Raw genomic sequence first — 23,997 nt, forward strand, 5'->3', positions numbered from 1 at the left:
GGAGCGGGAATCACCAGGAATGAGCCTCTAGGGACTGCCTGGCTCCAGGGAGGAGAAGGGGTGGCGACCGTGGTGCGGGAGCCGAGAGGTGGCGCGGGGGCTCCGCCGCGGATGCCGGTTGGAGAGCGATGTTTCCAGCCGGGCGCGTTCTTCCCGGGCTAGCGCTTCATTCTTCCGCGGCATCCCTGGAGGTGGGGAGCTGGGTGGGCGTGTGTGCAGAAAAAGGGGAGGTGGGGAGGCCAGTCACTTCCGGAGCTGGTTCTTATCAGTACAGAGCACCCTGCTTTTGGGGACGCGGGTCTTGGGGTGCGGTTGTGCGCGGCCCCAAGCGCGCCGGCTATGCGGGGCTGGGGGACGCCCCTGGCCCGGTTTTAACAAAGGGTGCTCCTCTCCACCTGGTGGGAGGGGCAGCTCCGGAAAAGTGGTCGTTAGCAGCGGGTCTTAGCCCTGGGGAGGTTTTTTTGGGTTGTCATTTTATTAGTATTATTGCCTTTTTTTTTTTTAAAGGACCGGAGACTGATGCATGAGGGGCCCATGGAGGCGAAGGAGCGGTGGTGATGGTTTGGGAAGCGGAGCTGAAGTGCGCTGGGCTTTGGTGAGGCGTGACAGTTTATCATGACCGTGTTCAGGCAGGAAAACGTGGATGATTACTACGACACCGGCGAGGAACTTGGCAGGTACTGGGGGTGCCAGAGGCGTGCCCTACTGAGTTGTGGGGCTGCATAATGTTGTGGGCAGTGGGCTGTGAACACATGCAGCTTGAATCAGGCATCTCCCTCACCCTTCCAAGGAGATACGCAAATTATAGAGAACAGAGTTACCCGCTGAGTGCTAGGGACTGGGGTGGAGAGGCAGTTTCAGTGTTAGGTTATGATGCAAAGTGTATTGATCAAGACCCCTGGACAAGAGCAGACTGAACTGTCTGCAGTGACTCTAATCAGCTTTTGCCCTCAAGACACAAGTAGCCAAATGCTAGGATATCATTGCAACAGGAGTCGGCTCTTGTGTGATTAAAACAGAGAATAAAAGTAACTAATAGGCTTTTTAAATGTTCACTCTTGCCTTCCTTCTGAATTTTTGGAATAACATGCACAAGTATGGTGCCCTGTATGGAGACTTGCCAGATGTTGATGTTGGGTTTGGATCTTGAAAGGGACTCAAGCCAGGAATTTAATTACCCTGTTGGTGTTAGTGGTAGCTTTGGTTTCATTCCTAACGTTAAATTTTTTAACAAATCAATGAGTGAGAGTGTAATATGGCCATCTGGATTCACAGCCCATTCCACTGCTGTGGGAGCTGTGATTCTGTGTGTCAAGTCCTTCAGTTTCCAAGCGAACAAAGAATGATTTCTTTGGGGGCATCCAGGGGGCTGGGTTGGTTTTCTATTGACTGGCTATTTGACAGGGTGTGTTGAGCTCCCATCTTTTTGGAGCAGAAAACCGAGTTTTAACACCTAACTTAAAATTCAACACATGAAACTTGACTGCAGCGTATTTGTATTGTGCGTAAAGTAGGCAAAAGGATCTTTAAACAAAAACATGTGCATTGACTTACACTTGTATCAAAATATGTATTTTTCCATATGTACCTGATGTCCTGATACCAGCTTCCTTTTGGTGAAAAGGAAATTTACCAACGGCCACACCTAGATTACCTAATGAGAATTGTGAAAGTTGAGCTTAACTGAACAATGTTTTATGGGTTTAAATAATACTGCAGAATGCAGGCAATTTTTTAAAAGTTACTGTAACCGCATATTTCTGTATATGTTTGGGATTGGCTGAGAACATCACTGGCTTTGGAGTTGCTTACTATATATTGGAGATTTACTGACTGAGTAAAAGTCAGAAGGAAAGCTCTCAAAACTCATGTTTCGTGGCTACGATTAAGATGAAGATTTATGAGTATGTGGTTGAAATACTTGGTTTAACTAGAATTAAATCACTCTATCCCTGTGGTTTCCAGCAAGATGAGTGGCATATGGAGTTTTCCTTTGGAGGTAGGGGGAGAGGTGAAAAAAATGTATTTGAATTCTGTTTGTGTAGTGTGGCCTGATTATCTAAATTCTCGTAGGGAGAGATGATTAAAATTAGGTGAGATGATTGCTTTATGGATTGAGTGTATTGACCTTATTTTCATTAAGATCTTTTGCTGAGAGTTATGTGTTATGAAAGAAAAAAAAATGAGGCCTCCCTGTGGCTGGTTCGGGGAGTCTGTAGTCTTTATTTTGTGGGTGTGATGACGAGCCCTCGGCCTCTGGGCTACAGGGTGGTTTGCGGGTTTGTCCCTAGCACTTCGCTTTGATTTTGGCTCTGTCTACATTTCTGTGTATAACTGTCTCCCCGCTGTGCAAGAATAATTGACAAGTTGTTTCTTGAATAATTTAATTTCTGTGACCTCTGTCTTTGAAAGAAGTGCTCTGAAAAACTGAGAGTTGGGGATTTTTAAAAAGAAAGAATATGTGCCCCTTCTAGCTGCTATAGCTTTTGGTTCTGCTTTAAAAAAATGGGTTAAATGGTTGGGTTGGTTTTTTTTTAAGTCCTCTGATTTTTATGTCCAATGATTTTTAAGTGGAAAAACCACTTCCTGAAAACAAGTCCCGACGTAAGACAGACCAGTAGGAAAGATGCTGCTACATGTGCTTCTGAGAGAAGATTGGGAGTGGAGACAAGAGTTTCAGTGGCAGAAAATGGAAATGGGCAGGTATTTCACACAAAAGCAAGGTTGTTCTAAGCTAGTGATGGCGAACCTATGACACGAGTGTCAGAGGTGACACGCGAACTCATTTTTTTGGTTGATTTTTCTTTGTTAAATGGCATTTAAATATATAAAATAAATATCAGAAATATAAGTCTTTGTTTTACTATGGTTGCAAATATCAAAAAATTTCTGTATGTGACACGGCACCAGACTTAAGTTAGGGTTTTTCAAAATGCTGACACGCCAAGCTCAAAAGGTTCGCCATCACTGTTCTAAGCAATGAGTTATATGCAGACCGACAGCCAGGATTTAAGACTTTACATACTATAGCATCGGTCATCTAAATACTAGTATTAGCTACTCACCTTATAAATGTACTGAGACAAGGTCCACGGCTAGAGGAGGGAAAATAGATTTTTAGACAAGTAGAATATTATCGTTGTTATTTTAGGAAAACAAGAGAGTATTTATGTTGGAGGGATGAGTATGTGGGTGTGTCTGTGTGTCTGTGTCTGTCAGTCTTTCTATGTGTGTTAGTGTGTGTCTGTTTGTACTGCCCCAGGCTGCTATACCAAAGTTGGCTTTGAACACTAAAGAACTTGATAAAGTATGCTTATTGCAGTAGTGATACAGCTAATAAATCATTGGACAGATACCCTGATCCAGAATCAGCTCTGCCACTTGCTAGCTTATAACCTGAACAGGTCACTTATCCTCTCTGACCCTGACGATCTCCATCTAAAAAATGAGAGGCCAAGTGATTATCTCATGGCTGTTGTGAAAATCAAGTCATCTAACACATGTAAAAGCATCTTATCAGCAGTGAAGAGTTAAACATATGTAGATATCATCGCAGGACTGGCCGAGACACGTGGGTGTTCCAGGCAGGCTAATAACTCGGCCTGCAACTCACTATTCTTTTAAATATCTGCTTACCCATTTGGGGAAGGGAGGCCCCCTGGGAAAGGGTCATGGGGAGACCCATTGCTGCCAGCACTGGGCCCCTCCACTCTGATTCTAAATAATGCACCTCTTTCTGGGCTCGAACTTGCACACCTTCCGAGTGGAAACAAGTCCCTGCAGTGGAAGGACATCACCTTTAGAAGTCTGTTTGGTGACCTGTATTGACTCCCGGAGGCCCTTTGGGGTCTCACCCTGGGTCCCAGGAGGTAGTGGTCTCTGGGAGGAATTCTTATAAATGCAGATTTCTCCATCTGCTGTTAGACTTGGGTGGTTTTAATGCCCAGGTGCCTTCGATTCTCTTATCGATGGGCACTTGGGGCAGCTGGAGGCTGGCTTGTCCCACCATTGGGCTCTGGTTACACCCTTGGCTGTGGTGCAGCCTAACCTGTGAGCTTTCTGGGCACCTCTCTGAACATTGCTATCCTGAGGGCCTGACCTTCTTCTCTCTTCTGCTGTCTGACCTTACATGGTATGAAGACCTAGGTCCCATCTCCTGAATAAATGACTCTATGATGCTTTCTCCTTTTTAGGAGCCCAATGACTTGCTGTCTGAAGTACCCCATTGGTCCGAAGTGACCCTAGACTTCCCTGTGCCATGCCCCTCCTTGCTCTGTGTTATTATCATCCTTGGAGCCAGCTTGACAGTTCTTCCAGGTGGTCTTTTCTCCCCAGGGTGTGCAGTGTGCTGCATAATACCGGGCAAAGTTTGATTGATGCCTGAACGAGTAAAGCAGGTTGGCAGGTGCAATATTGAGGCCAGAATGGGAATTTAAGATGTAAATGGTGATGGAGACGCTGATGCTGATAGAGAGGCAATGTGCAGTGTGGTTCAGCCACGGCATACTCATATGCAGGATGTTGTGAGAATTAGAGACAGTGGCTACAAACATCTGACGCATAGTCACTGCCTACGATATTATTTTTAATAACCTGCTTCTCCTATCCCAGCGTTTACCACATTGCACAGCCATTACTTATTTGATCATCTGCTTTTCCCACAGGTTATCACAGAGTTGTGACCTTGGACTTACATATCATTTTATCTCTAATACCCAATTAGATGTGTGACACCAGGTGCTCAGTAAGTGCTGATTAAATGAATGGATTAACATATGTAAAGCATGCACACATATACACAGATGTGTGTGTGTGGATGCACACACATATATGGTCCTCAATAAATGATATCTCTGGTGGAGGTGAACGTAAGACATGAAAGGCTGCAGCTCCTAAGAATAAAAGTTTCTTTTGCTTTTGCGTTCTCTGTGACTGAACACTAATGTGCACAGCAGCCAAAATTTCCAAAATTTTGTAATTGGCAAAATAAAATCCATGGGCAAGGAATGGTAAGAACCCCTGACAGTCCAAGCACATCTTTCAGTTGACTTACTGCGGGCTGCGGGAGGAGTCCTGGGAATTCCGGCATTTGTGTGTGGATGGAAGGAGGAGAAACGTCCGTGTGGGAAAGGCGGGCTCACGAGGCTGACCAGTGAGAGCGTCCTGGAGGACTGTGCGGAATGTGATTTTCTCTTTCCTTCCCGCGTGCCCTCAGATGTTTCCTCTGATCAGAAGGGCTGCAAAGTTTTAGAGAGATAAAGTTCAAGTATATGTATCAGAGGTAACCGTTGGTGATTATTAAATTCTCTGCATTTTAGGAAGGTCTGATAATGGTCTTCTAGGATGTGAAGGGAGGGCATGAAGATGGTAGTGGGTGACAGTTTGGCTGAATGCTTACTTACTTGCCAGCACTGGGAATGTATCTCTGGACCACCCGAGCATCATCGGTTAGGTTCCATGAGGCCAGGAAGCTAGGGGGGCTCAAGGTTCTTATTGATGGAGAAACCAAGGAGCACTGAGGCTGCCTTCTTTTTTGTTATTATTTACTTTGAGGCTGACTTCTTGGTCCCTCTATGTCCTTTTATCCTAAGCTTTTGTCTTCTCCAGCCACTTAGGAACTGAAAGACCCCCTAGCATTGTCACACCCTCTAAAGCTGTGAAAAACACAAAAGCTTACTCAATGGATGCTCAGATGGATTTCAGTAATTACATACAGGGGTCATATCGAGAGGTGACATTGTCAGACATGTCCTCTTGTTTCCAGCCAAGTTGTAAGTCCTCGAAGGCAGAAACCATTTCCTTCCAGATGGGATGAGGGGACGGAAGTCGTCTGGGGGGCGAGGCACGAACCCGTGCTGCTGGATTCCTTTGGAGATGGTGTGGCCTGAGCCACTTGAGTGACAAGATTAAGGTTACTTTGTCTCCCCGGCTTTCCTGCTGGGAAATGTATCATGAACGTTCACCCTTAATTCTAGCCACCTGCTGTGTGTGCCTAACCTACCCAGGCATGTTGATCTCACTGACGACACACCAGGAAGTCTCTCCTTCATAGTAGAAACTTATTTCTAATTAGGAGATACAGAAAGCCTCCTATTGGTAGGAGGGGAGACGCCTCGTTTCTGTTGGTGAGAGCCCCACAGACACCCTTAGTCATCCGGACCTGGGAGAAGCTGGAGTGGCCAGCTCCCTTCCCATTTCGTCCAGTCAGTGCTTAGGACAAGTGTCTTTCTCAAGGCAGCTGGTTAGCAGATAGCAAGAGATGGACCCAGAACCCCAGGCAGGCCCAGTTGCATTTTGTTCTCTGCACTACTTATTATTTGTCAATCTTTTTTGGGGGGGTGGGGGAGTGGGGGGTGGGAGCCAGATAAAATTGCTCTTTTAAAAGAGGTGGTTTGGGCAGCCACCTCAGGACAATCCATTTTAACATCCGTATTGGAGAGGATGGTTAGAAATAATTGGCACCATTTCATTTCTACCCCAGCCAGAACCTGACCCTTTGACCTCAGAACTCACGTGGGCACTTACTTTACTACACACGGGGCCTTCTTTCTTTTTCCAAATGGCTTGTGCCCCACTGATGAATGGTATCAGTGTGTGGCCTGGTTCTACCCAAGCCCCAGAGTTAATGGGTTAGCTTTTTAGAAACTTCACAGAACATTCTTATTATTATTTAACCTTTAAGTAATGTAATGTGTAAGAGTCCTGGCCCTGCCCATCTGGCCACCCCCTAAATGACTGTTCCTCATTTCATTAAGTGGCACTAGTCTGTCTGGTTGAGGGCGGGTACATGATTGTTTGAAACTATGTGAAAGGTAATGCCTGATTGTTTTGCTCTGATTTGTTGTGGTAAATTATGAAAACAGAATGCATCCTCTCTCAGCCTTGAAGGAGATGATCTAGACGTATAATTATTTATAATAAATCCAGTGTGTCAGTTTGTCAACATTCTAAATGAATTCCTTTAAATGTTCAGTTAGGAGGTTGTGGGGGCAGGGTTGACATTTATTTTTTTCTATATCTAACAAAAATGGGTTTAAAATACCTTTGTCTAACGAGTAAATTTTTCTCGGGTAAAACAAAAGGTGTGGTTGTACCCCAATTCTAGGTTTAATGTGCTGGGAGGGTTTTTACAACAACAAAGTCTAAAACCTAAAATAGTTTGTGTCTGATTTTCAACCCTGGTCCCAAACAAAACAAAACAGTCATGTGCTAGTAACTAATCTCTGGTGATAGCTGACAGGTGTGATCCTGTTTGTCACTTCTGTCTCTTTAGGTGACGCTGAGAGCTAGTGTGGCTTACAGATCACACTGTGGCCATTCAAGTATAATGTTGCTTACCTCTGAGAAATGACTGTGGGGTTTGCCCCGTATGTTCTATTTGTCCACATTTCTGTTGCGAGCTTGAAAAATGTTATTCAGTAACATCAGGAAGAGTAGGGGAGAGGGAGATATTTTTTCCCTTTATAAATACATTCAACTTTGGATGTAAAACAATGTTTGAACAAATGAGTACTGTAAACTGCTGATCTCTGGTGTTTGAAAATTTTATATTGGTGGTGCTTATAGTCATAAGCCTGGTGGTTTTTGGCTGAGAAATTTGGCTCTGAGTATGAGCTCTTAGGACACATTTTATTTTCTGTCCAAACTGTCTGATTATTCTTATTTAGATATAATGTGATGAATGGGCCTGGCTTTAAATACTTCAAGTACAATTGGTGTAAGTTTTTACCTTCAAGGAATGAGCTGATTTCCATTTCCCCCCGTTGTTGAATAGTTCTTTCTGCAGTTCATTGTTAGAAAATGGTACCTTTGAAACGATGCAAACTTTTCCTTTTTAACTTAAAAAGAGTATCGGGATTTTTAAACCTTTACTTTAATCTTCCAGCTCTTGTTCCTGGTCCCCCACGGAAGAATTTTCTAGCTGAAAAAGAAATGTAGGGGAATAATCAATCCCGCCCCCCCACACACACTTTTGGTCCTATCATAAAAAAAGCTTAGATTTTCCTCTGAGTTTCTTATCTGTGTGTCTGCCTAGCAACTCATACGTCTGTCTCTGACCAGGCTGTATATGCAGGGGGGTAGCTATGACTCGGGTGACGCAGGAAAAAGTGACAGAGGGATCCCGGGGACAAAGAGGGGGGGGCTTGGGAGTGAAAAGGTCAGTCGTTGATGCTGGTTCGGTTCTGGTGTTTCCATTCTCCCCTGAAACGTTCTTCTAGATCTGTGTAGAGCTCAGTGTTTTTTTCTTTTTTCATCTGTGGTTTACGGGTAGGCAGCGGAAATGTGTATCTCTGAGATAGTGATGAAAGGCTGCAACCTTTTGAGCATAATATTTAATAAGCTGGGAGCTACAAGCTGCTTCCCTTTACAAAAACAAAGTGATGGCACTGGAGGTGTATGGATACTGTAGAGAATAGACCGAATAGCCAACTGCTGACGTTTGAGACACCGAATTGCACATCATACCCAGGGGAGCTGTCTGTTCTTAGAAATTTGTAAGTCAGAAAGCTCTAGGACAGGGGTGGGCAACCCCTGGCACACGTGCCAAACATGGCACGCCAGTAACTTTTGCTGGCACGCGAAACCCTCTCTTATAATCTTCCATTTACAGTTTTTTTCTTAATATCGACTTTTTTATTTTTCAGATAAATTCAGTGTAGGTGCATCTTCGATAAATAAATAATTTTACATAACAAGTTATCTTAAAGACCATAGACATGGATTGACGAGAGAGGGGAAGAGCAATTTCTATACCTCTGCCTTAACTCTCCCTGCCTTTCTAGATCCAACCAGTGTTTTGGTTTCATCCACATACGCTTGTGAATCTCATCATCATATACTGTGTTTTTGTCGCTCAAATGAATTTTATTATTTCTTCAAGGTTCTTCACAGACATACACCTTAAGAGATATCAAGTAGGCGTAACATGTTCTCAAAAAATTAGGGTTGGCACGCAGAAGAATTTTGAGTCAGAGAATTTGCTGGTTTTGGCACGCACTCACAAAAAGGTTGCCCACCCCTGCTCTAGGAGGTCATTTGCTATCCATATAATTGAAAACAGAACCTGCCAGGAGATTCCTCTGCACACCTGGCATGTGAATATAGGGAGTTGTCTTTCTAAATGTTGTCTTTGCCACTCAGGGTGTCCAGGATCAGCATGTAAACTGCTGTTAGTGGAGCCGAAACCGTCACTGAGTTTATCTTCAGCAGCTCCTCTGGCTTCAGATAATCACGGTGTTGCTTCCTTCCCCACCACAGCCTGGAGTAGCCCCTCTGCTGGCTGGTTACTCCGCTCCACTGACCAGTAGTGCATTGGCGCCCGTGTGCTCGGGAGCCAAGCCTGGCCCACGTAGGCATTGCTGCTCTCTGTTCTCCCTGACGTCACTTTTTCCACATTGTGCAATGGGAATGAAGTGGAATCCTTGCCTGTCATACCATTTGCTGGTGACATTTCTTTGCACCGTAATTCAAACGAGCTTCAGGATAGATGGGAGATACTGCAGACTTTCCATTAAGAGCTGATAAGGGTTTGCTCCAAGCACCGTCATATATGCAACCCCCTCCCACCCCCACATCACGTAGAACTTTAGGCAGATGACTTAATTGTTTGGGAGAGGAAATGGATTAGAACAAGTAGTCTTTTCCAGGACAAAGTGTTATCAGTCTGTGTTTTCCTCCCTCCCCGCCCCTCCTTTGGCACAGAGAGATAGGAGCGCTGGCCAACAGAGCCACGGCCAGGCGAGGTGAGCCTGGTGGCGGTGTGGAAGGCCCTCGGCTTTGCGAGATGTGATTCGGACACTGGATGGGTATATGCGGTTTTATGTATATGACTAATTAATGTGGACCAACATTTGCAGGCCTCAGCTTCGGAAGCAATATTCTCTTTAATGCAGATCATTTAAAAAATTATCTATGTTAGAGAGAAGTTATAACCTGGAGAAATAAGCAAACGAGAAGTGACCTGGCCAGTTTCAGCCTGCAGCCTTCTCCCCAGTCCATCGGGAAGGCTCTCGTCCTTAGTGCCCACATCCCTTAGCAGCTTGGATGAAGTAGCTGGCCACTTTGTAGTGTTTTACAATCAGTTATGCATGTGATTCTTGCTCTCTCTATGGATTGCAAGTTTTGTGCAAGTAGAGAACATGGCTTTTTGTGTCTCTTGTGTTGGGTGGGAGTAATTGAAGCGCACAGTAGGCCTTGTTTTTTTGCCCAATGAAGATACATATCCAGAAATGAGAATATGGTTCAGAGCTTTGAGCCCAAATGCCTGACTCCACAATGTACTTGCTGTTACTTTGGGGAAGTCACCAGACTTTGTGAAACTCACTTTTCTCATCTGCAAAATGGGAATAATGATTATACTTACCTCAAGGTTGTGGTGAGGGTGTGTGTGATGTGTGTAGAGCGCTTGACCTGATACCGGGCACACAATAAGTGCTCAAGGAGTGGTGGTTGTTTAACAAGACAGAGAGAATGAGTGAGAGCAAGAAGGAGAAATGCTATAACATGCGTCTGAGTCTCCGTGACCAGGATCCTGCCTCTTCGCCGTCCGTTCCTCATTTCTCTGTCCAGGCTCTGGCCTGGACACCCAGGGAGCTGGGTGGATGTGAAGGCTCTTTTCTCCTTCCTTCCTCTTTCTCTTCTCCCTCTCTCCCCATCTTGGGCTCAACCTGCAGGTTGGGCTCATTCTGCCAAATTTGACCTTGTTTATCCTATCTGCCCTCAAGAAGTCCTAGCCCCATTCTGGCATAAACCCAGGACTGATTTTATTTATGTGCTGGATAGATGATTCTTCGAGTTCCTGAGAAACAAATGAGCTAGGATTGAGCTGTGCATTCAAAGACTGCTAGAGACAGGGTTTAAGGAGATGCCATTTTCAAAGTCCACCTGGTCACCATGGGGAGAGGGCAGAAGTCTTATGTTAACGAGTTTCTATTAAGATGGAAAGAGCTGCATTTAGGGAAGCCGGCGCAAGTAAAAGCTGCCTGACAAGACAGCCGGGAGTTGGCTGCTCAGTGAGAGAGCCGCTCACACATGTGGGCGGGATGGTCTCCTGATGCTACTGAGAACCTGAGCTTTGTCAGCATGCAAATTTATGTGTTTAATATGCTGTACTTTAAGTTCTGAAAGGTCTATTTTGTTTTTCTAGCGGATTTTTAAATTAAAAACCATTTTAGGCAACCAAAAAAGACCCTAGGAATTTGATCAGAAAAACAAATCGCTGATTTTCGTAACTGATCTTTATGGAGGAAGGGGCTGAAACGCGTGTGTGGGCCCCCGAGTGCCTGACCAAGATGAGCTTGCTGCAGAACGTACGACATAGAGCGGGTGTGAGCCTCCATTCATTTCTGACACATGCTGATTTAAGATGTGAAAATGAGTGTTTGGCCACGCCAACAGTGCCCGTGCCAAGAAAAGCCTATTAGGTTGGTGGCTGAAAGGCTGAATTGTTAGGATTTACTTAACGGCGAGGCTCTGCCAGCTGCTGTGAGTAAGTGCCCACTTACATGTCTGAGTGCCCGTCCTTGTTCCCCTGGACGGGGGTCTTGTTTGTGCAAGGAACATGGCTGCCACATGAGAGGCCACTTGAAAAGGACGCTTCCTTATTCTTTGGGCCCTTTAAGTGGATATCTTTAGTTTAGCAAAGTAACATGAGGTGCTCACCAATTTTAAAAGGCAAATGCCTGGAAATTGGGTCTCTAGATGTGTGCAGGAGGAATTTCAGGGAGTGACAATGTTAAACAACAGTCAGCGTAAACAGACTGTTAAACAAAACTGTCATGGGAATCATACTATTTGTCATTTATTCATTCATCCAGAGTGGGTTGGACATCTCATCTATATGGCATTTGCTGGTATGTTGGGTAGGACCCCACATCTCAACCAGTTTCCAACCCAGCAGGGTAGACAGATGTTACACAAAAGCCTAAGGAAGAAATGAGAGGCACCAAGTCTTAAAAACTGTTTTTGGAGTTCAGGCACGAAGAGGCCATTCTGACTTGGAGGGGTTGTTCATTTTTTCTCTCCTTCGTCCAGATTCTTGTGGGAACATAAAGATGTAGGTAAGCAGGTGGGCGTGAGAACGGATATGTGTGTCTCTACACATACATTCCCTGGAAGGAACTGGAAATTAGGCATGAGGAAGGAGACGAGGAAACTAATATTTACTGGGAACCCATTCTCAACCAGGGGCTGGGGATGGGTATTGTAGTCTACCTTTTACAGATGAGAAAACTGAGGTTCAGAAAGACATTGGTCTTAGATAATATGTTTAAAATGGTGGCGGTAACCGTTGTACACTCCAAAATGCTAAGCCGTGTCTGGAAATTGGGCAGGTAGGTTGGGGAGGTCACTCTGTGTCCTGTTCTTCGGTCACTGTCTCCGAAGGGAAGTTTAAAGGACTTGAAACATTTAGCCAGTGCCTGGCTCACACGATGTAGTCAATACACGTTTCCTTCCCTCCTGTAAACCAGGGATTCTCAACCTCAGCACTAGTGCCACTTTGGTCAGGGGTGCTGTGCATTGTGGGATAGGCCTCTGCCCATTGGATGCCAGTAACACCCTCTCCCAGGTGTAACAACCACAATTTTCCTAGACCTGCTAACAGTGTGTTGGGGGCACCTCTGACCCATTGAGAACTACTGAGCTACAGAATCCAGACAGGAAAGTGTGGACTGTGCGCCTAGGGGTTGGAGGTGATAGTAGGCAAGGAGGATCCTGGACCCAGTGGGAAAGAAAATGACCTTGAAAGAAGGTGTTGACCTTGGGTGTTCAGAGGTGGGGAAGGGAGAGAGTGGATGCGAGTAGAGGTCTGGGGCAGTGGTTGTTTTAATCTGGCTGTAGTGTGCTGTCCCAGGAAGGGACAGGTCTGCTGTGTCCCAGAGGCTTGGGGTGGGACCGACAATGAGTAAGACTTAGAGAGGCTGCTGGTCAGACTTCCTGATGTCGCGAACCTGGGTGTGAGCCACCCATGGCTAACACCGAAGTTCCGCTGTGCCCCTCCTTACTGAGCAGGCTGCTGTGAGCCAGGGCTCTGAGGCCTCATTGCCTAACCTCCATCCACCTCTCTCCCAGGCTGGCGCTGGGCTGCCATCTTCATGATCTGTTTTCAACCTGCTTTAATAGTTGTGTGTGTTTTCATGTTGATTCCTAATTTTTAGTCAAAGCTAAATAACTCTTACTTTTTAGTCAAAGCTAAATCACTCTTCTCATTCTCTTGGGCCCCCGATTTCTGCTTTTCCAGCAGGCTGGATAGTGTAGCTTGCTGTGTGACTGTGGGGAGCCCTCATAGCTTAGTTGTTGCATCAAATATCCCTTCCTCATCACAGGGCTTTTAAAGGTGCAAGGTCGGGTCAGGGACCCCTGGCAGGTGGTGTGAAGTATACTTTCTGCTCTGTCGCCCAGCTCCCTGGGGAGGGGCACTTGTTTGCAAGCCAACGGGGGAAGCTTGTCAGAGGGGAAGAGTGTGAAAGGCAGGGGCTGATTGGGCGGGCACGTGGAATGGGAACTGTGTCAGTCATGGTGCTGGCTGGAAAGAGTCCACTCCTGAAGGTCTAGGCGAAGGCTGTGGGATGGCCAAGTGTGCGCTGTCTGGGGATTCCGCAGGGTTCCTAGGGCCGAGGAGGCCACATGCACCTGCCACTTCAGGGAAGAAACACCCACCTCTCCCTCCTCCTGCCCTGCAGCCTCCCACCAGTGCCTCTCTTCAACCACCTGCAGGGAGCCAGGGTGGCGGTATTCAAGGACAGCCTCCTGGCTGGGCAAAGAGTGAAGAATAGATTGATGGGGGGTGGGGAGGTAGATAGAGGAGATGGAGAATATCCAGGAAAGGGACGTCCAGTGGTGACAGTAGTGAAATGATACTGGGTTTGCTGTGAGACTGCTCCCCTCTTGGTGCACATGATCCGAATCTGCGCTGTCAATATGCGGGGCCTCTTCTCTACTCTGATCCTGGGTTTAGCCTCCATTCTCCCAGGAAGACATTCCTGACCACCCCCTTCAAGGCGCTGCCCTCCTCTCGCAGATTCCTGGGGCATTTCCTCTATAAAACAATCCTCCAGCATTAGACTCCCCACACTGCACTGCTGGCTGTGTGTGTGTGTGTGTGTGTGTGTGTGTGTGTTTGTGTCTTCCCTAGTTTGTCCCTTAAGGTGTTCTTTTGTTCCCAGCATCTTGCAAAGAGAAGGTATTCCAGAAATATGTACTTTTTGATGATCGATTATTATAATTGATCATCATCACAACATTTTGAAATGAAGGAGTGTAGTCATTGATCCTATGAGTTTTAAAAGTGGACAAGTAATCACTAAAAAGTTCCTTAAGATGCCTGGTATGTTTTCATCCTGGGAGTCGCCCTGAGAGGTGACAGCCACACAGAAGTATGAGGGTCCCAGTATCACTGTGCTAAATGGAGAGCAGGATATGGACTAAATGGCTACATCCTTTCCACTGTAGCATACTGATGGTTTCCCCAAAATAGGTCGGCACTTTTTACCATCTTACCTATTCTCAGTGTCATATATATTTTAAAGTTTTAAAATATGGGGGAAGAGGTGAGTCCGGTGGGAGTAAAATGTGGTTTCACCCATTTCAATTACCTGAGGGGAAACAGGTACCAGGAGCAGGTGGCACTCAACACTGATCTGCCCCATGTCACAGCCAGGGCGGTTCTTAGAGAAAGCGGGCATCCGAGCTAGCACCCATGTGCCTGGCCTGTGGGCCCAGCCTCTTAACGGCGACAGCACATCGGGTGGCCCTGGCATCTTTGTGATTTAAAAGGGAAAACTCAAGGGACCTGGATTGAATCTTTTGGGAACTGGCACTCTCTCTGCTGTCATTCCTCTCAATTTGCTCTCTTTTTTATGATGCTTGAAAATTGGGGCAGCAAAAAGGAAAGAGGGAGTTTTAAGATAGAATTCTTCCCCAGTAAATTTTTTTAATTGATTCTAGGACACGTAGAAAAGTGTATCATGTGTTCTGAAAGGATAGGATTTAATTATTGTTTAAAATTAGTTCTAGAGGACGTGCTTGGAGTTGGACCCAAGAGAAGAGAGGGTTCCAGTGGAATTGTGTACATGGGTTGATGGGAAAAGAGGCTTCCGCTGCAGAGGGTTTGGGAGCGTTGCCAGCCCTACAACAAGGGGTCAGCCAGCCTGCCTGTACTGGGGAGCAAGTGGAAGATCCGCCAGGTGTGAGGATGTGAAAGGACCGGGGAGAGCTTCCTTACCTTTCAGACAGGGACAGCTGGACACAGAGCCGTTTGCAACGCGGCATCACTCTTGTTCCTTGGGTTGCGCTCTTCCCTGCAACAAGAAAGAGGCGAAAGGCAAGAAGACAGTAGCCTGAGAGCCAAGTGACCAGGGGAAAGTTGTTGGGAGCAGGCATTTAAAACCCAGCCGCTGTGGGGTGGGAGGAATGAGGATATTGGTGACAAGTAGAGTTCAGCGTGAGAGCTTCCAGTTTCTCACTGACCCTGGAGGGGAAATGGGAAGTGGGTTTTTATGCTTCTCTTACAGAACTCGGAGAAGTTAAGCTTGAGGTGGCAGAGTTCAATTCAGTGTGGACTGAAATGCATGTATGTATGTTCGTATAGAAAATAATATAAGAATTAACTGTCTCATGTACTCACAACTGTAAATCTACTTTTGCCCCACCCTGTACTTACGTGTGTGTGTGTGTGTGTGTAATGTATATAGTGACACTTGAACAATTTAGTGATTAGGGATTCAGACCTCCCTGTGCAGTTGAAAATCCACTTATAACTTTTGACTTGCTAAAAACTTTACTTACAGCCTACTGTTGACCAGGAGCCTTACCAATAACATAGTTAATTAACATGTTTTTTGTATGTTATATGTATTTTATATATGGTATTGTTATAATAAACTAAGCTAGAGGAAAGAAAATGTTATTAAGAAAACCTTGAGAAGCCCTAACCGGTTTGGCTCAGTGGATAGAGCGTCGGCCTGGGGACTGAAATGTCCCAGGTTTGATTCCGGTCAAGGGCATGTACCTTGGTTGCGGGCACATTCCCAGTAGGGGGTGTGCAGGAGGCAGCTGATCAATGTTTCTAACTCTCTATCCCTTTCCCTTCCTCTCCGTAAAAAAATCAATAAAAATATATTTTAAAAAAAGAAAACCACAAGAAAAAGAAAATACATTCATAATTTGTGTATAAGTGGACCCCCCACAGTTCAAACCCATGTAGTTCAAGGGTCAGCTCACACACATATGTGTATGCATGGGCAGATATTGCAAATTTTACTGATGTAGAGGATGTATAACAATTTATAAGTAATAACAAAATATGCATATTCTTTCTTGGAAATTCCATATGGCCAACTCGCAGAATGCTTTCATTGATTTTTCCCATGGCCTGACCTATGGTGGATCACGTTTTGACAAATGGAGTTACATCTTGACCTGCTAATTCATTTCTCCAATAAATGTATTGCCATTAAGTGTGACATGCGATCTACTGTTCGGCTATTTCTCACACTTGTACAAATTATATTCGTTAAACTGAACTTCTTCCAACCTCAGCACTGCTGATTGCTGTAGTGCTGTCTTTCTAGCTTTTGGTGTCATCGCAGAGATTGGGACAGTGCATGATTCTATATTATTTAACAGTGACCGTGTTTAACAACCAGCTCACAAAATTCCTACAAAGTGAGCAGTGGGCTCTCACGAACCAGGATGGGCAGGCTCGAGCCCTTCCCCAGCTCCATTGTGAAGGTCTGAAAAGGCAGGAGCTTATCTGTCTTATTCACTGTTGATCCCCAGTCCCAAGGATGATGCTGATGGTGTGGCGAGAGACTCAGTAGTGTTGGTGGCATGAATGAGTGAAGTTTCAAAGCTGGGGCCAAGAGCCAGTTCATGGGACTCCATTTGCAACGCTTGAGGACAAGGTCCTTAGTTGGCAGTGAGGACATTCGGGAGAGAAGGGGCACTAGAGACCGTCTCCAGATCAGAACCCGCTGACAGAGCCCTGCCTTCCGGTAGGATGTTAGCACTCGGGGCCGTGTGACACAGAGAAGAGGGGAGAGGCCAGCATCTCCTGTGTGGCCCGTTCTTCCAGCTTTATTTAATCTGGCATGATCTTCCCCATCTGCAAGGAAAGGAAAGGCCTTCTTGTCTAGCAGTGTTGGTGACTTCTGGTAGTCATCATACCCAAGGGGAGCAAGAGTGTTCTGTCCCCTGTGCCATTTACATTTAAGTAGATAATGCATCATGTGACACAGAAGTCAAAGAGGGTATGCAGGGAAAGGTAGTGTTGCTCCTTCTGTCTTCCAAAAATCAGCTCCTTAGCCTCTTGGGGATCCTTCCAGATTCCGTCTATGCATAAAGTCAAACTTCTATTTTTATGTTTTTACTGAAATAGTATCATGTTAAGCACATTGTTCGGTACTTTGGTTTTTTTTTCTCCTAATAACATATCTTGAAAATCATCACTCTACAAAGATAAATGCCTCTTTCTATTCTCTGGGTTTGCCATCATTTATTGAACTCTCTTCCCTATTTATGAACTTTGGAGTTCTTTTATATTTTCTTATTACAAACAATTCTTCAATGCACACCTTTGTATAAAATGTTGAAATTATCTGTAGGAAAAATTCCCAGAAGTGGAATTCCTGGGCCAAAGGTTATAAGCATCTGTCACTCTGGTGGGTATTGTTGACTTGCTCTTCATATAAGTCAGTTTGCAACCCAATGACCCACAATTGAGAGAGAGCTGATTTCTCTGTCCTTTTCCACAACGGTTTAGTTCTTGCCACTCTGATAAGTGTAGTTCCATTAATTTTTAAGTATGAATGAGTATACACATTTTTTCATGTGTTTAAAAACTCTGCTGTGAACTTTCAGTTCATACTATTTGCTCATTTTTCAATAGTTTTCTAGACCTCTATAATTTGTAGGAGCTCTTTATATTTTAAAAATAACTTTATGCCCAGGTTGTGGACTCCATCCAGAGTGTGGGGCATGCAGGAGGCAGCCGATCAATGATTCTCTCTCATCATTGTTGTTTCTATCTTTCTCTGCCTCACCCTTCCTCTCTTAAACCAATAAAAAAATAAAATAACTTTATGTCTATGGTGTGATTTATACATCTGTTCTCTAGGTTGCCATTTGTCTTTTGACTTTGTTTCTGGTGTCCCCCCTCCACAGATATGTTGTTTTGTGTGTTCTTTTTTAATTAATTTATTTTTTTAATGAGCGAAAAGCAGAGTTTTATTACAGAAAAGCTCCCTGCTGCAGGGAGGGGACTCACGAGGGTTGGTGGAGCAGCTCCTTTAGGGGTTAATACGTGCCCTGCAAACTTTTCATTGGTTGGTTTAAAATTTCTACCCTAGCAACATCCATACATTTTAACTTCAGGGTTCCTACTCATTCTCCCCGCCCTGGGTGTTCAGCCAGGGATCAGGGCCCTTTGTTCTTGCGATTTTACAGGGGACAGGGTGCGGCTGAGGAACTGGTTTCTGTCCATGTCTGCAGAATCCAGCTGCACCTCCCTTTACATTTCCTCTTCTGTGTTGTGATAAAATACACATCACAAATGCGTCATTTTAGCCATTTTTAAATATACAGCTCAGTGGCATGGAGGACATTCACATTGGTGGTACAGCCATCACCACCATCCATCCACCTCCAGAACTTTTTCATCATCTCAAATGGATATTTTTTTAAAGTGTCAAATTTCTCAAATTTTTTTTTATCTTTCACAGGTTTGTGTCACCGCTAAAAAGTCCTTTCCCACTTTGAATTTACCAGAAAATATTTTCTATGCTTTCTCCTAGTACTTTTATGTTTGAGTAGATGATCCATCTGGAATTCATTTGGGTGGAAAGTGTGAGGTGTGGCTCCAACTGTATCGTTTCCAGATAGTGCGCCTGTGAATGCCGCTCGGTCATCAGACATGGTCTCTGAGGCCTAGCTGGGCTCAGCTGGGGAAGTTTCTGGCACTCGTGGTGGCCACAGGGAAACGGCAAGGAAGCCGTTGTGATCAGTCCATGCGAGTTCCTGAAGTTAAGCCTGACGAGAGCAATGGCATCCCATTCTAGAGAAATACGAGCTCCCGAGTGTTTGTGTTTGCTCACCCAACAAAATCCCAGACACGCCAGTCAGGACTTTGTATGAAGTTGCTGACGGCCGTCAGGATCCCCAGCAATGGAGTTGGATAGGATGGACCTAGCCCGCAGAACTCCCTGACTCACAGGCAGCGTGTCCCCTGGGACCCGCAGTTTGTGCCTTGCCAGAGGCTCCAAAGGAGGCCAGGAACGGGGGAGGAGGTTCTAGACTGAAATCCTGCTGATGCTCTGAGGCCTCTGCCTGGAGGAGGTGGCACCTGTTTCTAATTCACCCAAAGGCACCAAATAGGCCAAAGGTGCCCTGACACTAGAAGTCAGTTTCCCAAGTCCCCAGGCCCCACTAGCAGGACCTTCTGCATCTGTCCTCCCAGGACGAGGAGGGTCATGGAGCACCCCTGGCATTCCGTCACTCAGGGTAGCGGGGCAGGGCCTGGGGGATTGGAGCCCCCAGGCTGGTATCTCAGGCTGCACGCAGCGGAGACAGCACTTCTGTGTGTTCCCTGAGGTGTCAAGCACAGACCTGACACTTTGGACTTGCGTCTTTCTCGGAAGCCTGAAGGTGAAGCTGCGGTGGGTTCCCTGCCAGAACCGCCTCCTTACAGAATTCCAGGGGACACCAATCACCGTCCGTTCACATTCAAAACGGCATGGACATTGTGCCCGTGGTCTCCCCAGGGTCCTCTTTTATCCCATGGGAGCCTGTGGGTGACTATGGAAGCAATTGGGGTGCAAGAATGTGTTTTTTTTGCATGTGGGGGTGAGTTCCAGGACTTTCTGCATCTGTGTTTTTCACTGTGCTTCGCTCAAAATGAATTGAATTCATGAATCACATCTTAAGTTCCAGAAATAATCCAAGGTAGTTCTTTTGTCAGAGCAGCCGTGTCTGTGTTGGGGACTTCTGGTCCACCTCCCCCTGTGTTTCCGTCTCTTCCCCCTGTGAGCTCTGCAAGGTCTGGCTCTGTGGCTTCTCCACGGGCTGCCCAGCTCCTCTCACTATGCCTGGCACATACTGGATGCTTGATGTTTGAGAAGCTTAATTATCTGTCCCTGTTGCTCTCGCTATGAAGTAAGAAGTCAGTTGTTCTTAAGGACATGACCGATCAATTGAGCCACAGATGCACAGAAAGATGTAAGTTTGTTTTTAAATATTAAAATTCAGTAAATATTTAAATTCTTTGTTGAATTTTGCTCTTTTTTCTGCTTACTACTAGTTGTTTTTTTTTCAGGTATAATTTGCATACAGGAACATTATACTTTTTATTGTACAGTTCTATGAGGTGCTTTTCTTTTTCTTTCTTTTTTTTTGTTTTGTTAATCCTCAAAGGATATTTTTCCATTGATTTTTAGAGAGAGTGGAAGGGGGAGAGAGAGAGAAACATCGATTGGTTGCCTTCACACACATCTCAACCAGGGCTGGGAATTGAGCCTGCAACCGAGGTACATGCTCTTGACCAGAATCAAACCCAGGACTTTTCAGTCCATAGGCCGAATCTCTTTCCACTGAGCCAGGGCAAGGGCTCCATGAGTTTTAACAAATGCGTATTGTTATGTGACTACCAATGCAATCAAAACATACAGCAGTTCCATAATTCCCCCAAATTCCCTGTGCCCTGTAGTCAACGCCTCCATGGCCCCCAGCATCTGGCAGCCACTGATCAGTTTTCTGAATCAGTTTGAGCATGGCATAGAGATGGAATCATAGCATAGGTACCTTTTAAGTGTGGCTCGAATAATGCATTTGAGATTCATCTATGTTGCTATATCAATTCTTTCCTTTTTATTGGTGAGTGTTCTTCTATTATATGAATATGCCACAGTTTATCTAGTCACCAACTGAAGGACGTTCAGAGTGTTCCAGTATATTATTATATATCTTAGCTATTTCTATCTACTAGTCAGTGGGATGCTTTTTAGAGAATCATTACGGTACTAACCAAATATGTTTGGTATCTTTTTTTGAGGGAAAAGTGGGCAGCATCCCCCAAGACCCTCTGTATAATTGTGCACTGCATAGTCCTTTAAGATGATGGCTGTAGTGGTGGCATCACTGTTCCCAAATCTGGTTGACATCTCACCTCTCAACCAGCCTTAATGACTCTCTGCTGCTCTCTCTTGTGAGTGATATGCCTTCTTTGATGTTGAGGCCAATTAGAAAGTTATAAAAGTGTTTCTCTGACAATGCAGAACCCAAACTAAACCATCTCCATATGCTGTTTTCTACTTCAAAGACAGTTGGAGGATAGTTCACCACAATTTCTCCCCATTAGGATGGGAAAGACTCTTAGCATTGGGGGCCAGGGAGGAGGGCATAGAAAGAACCAGCTGAACAGACCTGTTTTGGCAGGCGGTCAGAGGGGACACCTGGAGATCAGAGGGCAAGATGTTGTTAGTTGTTGGTAATTATTTAGCTGATGGGAACAGAAAGACATAAACATTCCGGGAGAGCAAGCCTGGTACACAACTTCACACTCCAATGAGGAGAACTGGTGTCTGCTTCTTCATTGGCAGGTTGTGTCATTTCAGGCAACCCTCTGCCTATGTAGGTGTTGATCTCCCAGGGATTGAAAAAAATCCAAGAGTGTTATTCAGGAGACTCAGCTTTTGACCTTGACTTGTGTCCTCTCGAGCATTGTGTGTCCTTGGGCAGATCACTGGCCTTCCAGTTCCTCTCTGCTAAGGTGTAAGGCTTGGAGGGGATGGGCTTCTTGGGGCTCTGACCCTGATCTCACCCTCTCAGAGCCCTAGCACATGATTGCTCTTTGTATCTGCTGGGTCTACAAGTCCAGAAATGACAATTCAGTACCACGGACGTCTCTGCTGCGATCATTGCTTACTGAGCATCAAGGGTGACTATCTCAGTTGTGGGACAAGCCTGGGCTGGCCGAGCCCACCTACTAGCAGAATGCAGATAGAGCTTGCTCCCGCTGAGGTGAGCTTCCAGGGAAATTTTCTGATGTTTTCTGAATCCAGGCCTACAAGGAAAGTGATCTGGCAAAAGATTCCCCAAGCCTTTAAAAGTCCCTTATATAGATGTGCATGCAATGCAGTCTTCCATTAACCAATCTATCAAAACACAAACCTAATGTTGTCTTTGGACCATTTCCAGACACTGAGCTTTTTGAGCTATTACTTGCTGAATTATTGGGACTTCCCTTAGGTGGTTATTCATATCCTCCTTTTCTTGCGAGTGACGTTTGAAATACTTCTCCTTTAAAGCACGCAGGCTAAGCCTGGAGAAAATCCTAGGACACGAAGGGATCTTTTGGCTGAGGGCAAAAGATCGTTTGCGGACCAGAATGCGGAAATCACTAAACATCGTTACTGCTGCATTCCAGTGAGTTTGAAAGGGAAAGTTACATTTTAAAAGCATTCACGTTGCACATATGCCTCCCACATTATTTCATACGCATAAGTAGTGTGAATTCCATATGTCGCTATAGCAAGTCACATTTGTACTGAACATGCTGATGACACTAATATTAATGTACAGCGTACGTCTAATAGTCTCTACTTTGAACACTCACCTACATTGGTCAGACCTGTGAGAACGAAGCCTGCCGTGAGTGTGTGGACGCTGTGTCCATTGGAAGTGTACTGTTAGGATGCATTGACTATTTTCTCTTCCTGGGGTGCTGTTCCCCTAAGAGCCACATGTTAGCCCTCACCTCCTTCAGCGTTAGCTCCGAGGTCACATTCCCAGTGAGGCCCTATAAAAATCACCTCTCACCCCACACCATTCCCCATTTTCTGCCCTACGTCCTCTCCAGTATTTAGCATTTTTCTAAAGCACTTCTCACAGAACCTCACTGTCTCATCTTCTTTAAAATGAAGGTTGTTATTGATGGTGACTCCTTGGGCAGAGACCTTTGTTTCATCCCAGGCATCTAGAACAGTATCTGACACATAGTAGTTGCTCAAGAAAAAGTGGCCAATGTGTGTCTGGGTGCATGAGGGGGTGCTTCGCATAGTTTTTTGATTATTAGCTTTTTTTTTCATTTCTTGACTGCAAGGCTGGAGGAAAGGCCCAGGTTGCATTGGAGGAGGCTGGGCTTTTTGCTTTTTTAAAAAATATATTTTATTGATTTTTTACAGAGAGGAAGGGAGAGAGATAGAGAGTTAGAAACATTGATGAGAAAGAAACATTGATCAGCTGCCTCCTACACACCCCCTACTGGGGATGTGCCGGCAACCAAGGCACATGCCCTTGACTGGAATTGAACCCGGGACCCTTCAGTCTGCAGGCTGACGCTCTATCCACTGAGCCAAACTGGTTAGGGGGAAGGCTGAGCTTTAACAGCACATGAGCTGCAGCCCACATCCCTTTTCCTGCAAGAATGACTGACTGCATTGAGGCTGCCTTGGGGTAAGAAGCCGCCAGCCCCAGGGGCTCAGGCCAGCCCAGGAGAGCCCAGAAGGGAGTTCCTGTCACTTGCCCCTCCCTGCAGGTCAGATTCCCCCTGCTGCACTGGGATCTGGTCTCCTGCTGTGAATCTCCTCCTGGTCACCTCTGGCTCTGTAAATTTGGGGAGATTTTGAGAATTCTTGGTGCGGGGGAGTATCTGATGGCTCCCTAACTTCTCAGAACCCCTCGTTTCTGATCTTCAAAATAAGGTCATGAAACTGCCTTAGAGATCTGTGCACAGTATATGAAAGAATGTACATGATTTCTTATCGCAGTGCTCTTATTGTTTTAAAGCCCCCCCCCGCCCCATATTACCTCTCCCTACCCAGTATTTACAAGTAAAAAACGAATCTTGTCCCTCTCTTTTTCCCAGCAAGAAGCTATATGGTTTCTCTTGTATTCTGTTATTATTCCATTCACCATAGCTTATGTCACAGCAACATAGCATCTTCCAGGATGTAAGAAATAAGCCGAACCTTTAGACTGTCGCTTTCATGCACTTGTCAGAAGTCC

The 23,997-nt window shown here is 45.4% G+C and overlaps 1 protein-coding gene across 1 annotated transcript in view; it reads left to right on the forward strand.

Moving 5' to 3' along the window:
* Window positions 1-66: 66 nt before the first annotated feature.
* The window catches only part of DAPK1 (death-associated protein kinase 1), a 172,729-nt gene continuing 148,798 nt past the window's right edge, over window positions 67-23,997 (forward strand). The window contains exons 1-2 of the mRNA XM_006759499.2: window positions 67-191; window positions 508-677. Of these exons, the coding sequence (XP_006759562.1) occupies window positions 616-677 (62 nt within the window). The 5' untranslated portion in view covers window positions 67-191; window positions 508-615. The remainder of the gene's footprint in view (window positions 192-507; window positions 678-23,997) is intronic.

Source organism: Myotis davidii, unplaced genomic scaffold (assembly GCF_000327345.1).
Source record: "Myotis davidii unplaced genomic scaffold, ASM32734v1 scaffold556, whole genome shotgun sequence".
NCBI lineage: Eukaryota > Metazoa > Chordata > Mammalia > Chiroptera > Vespertilionidae > Myotis > Myotis davidii.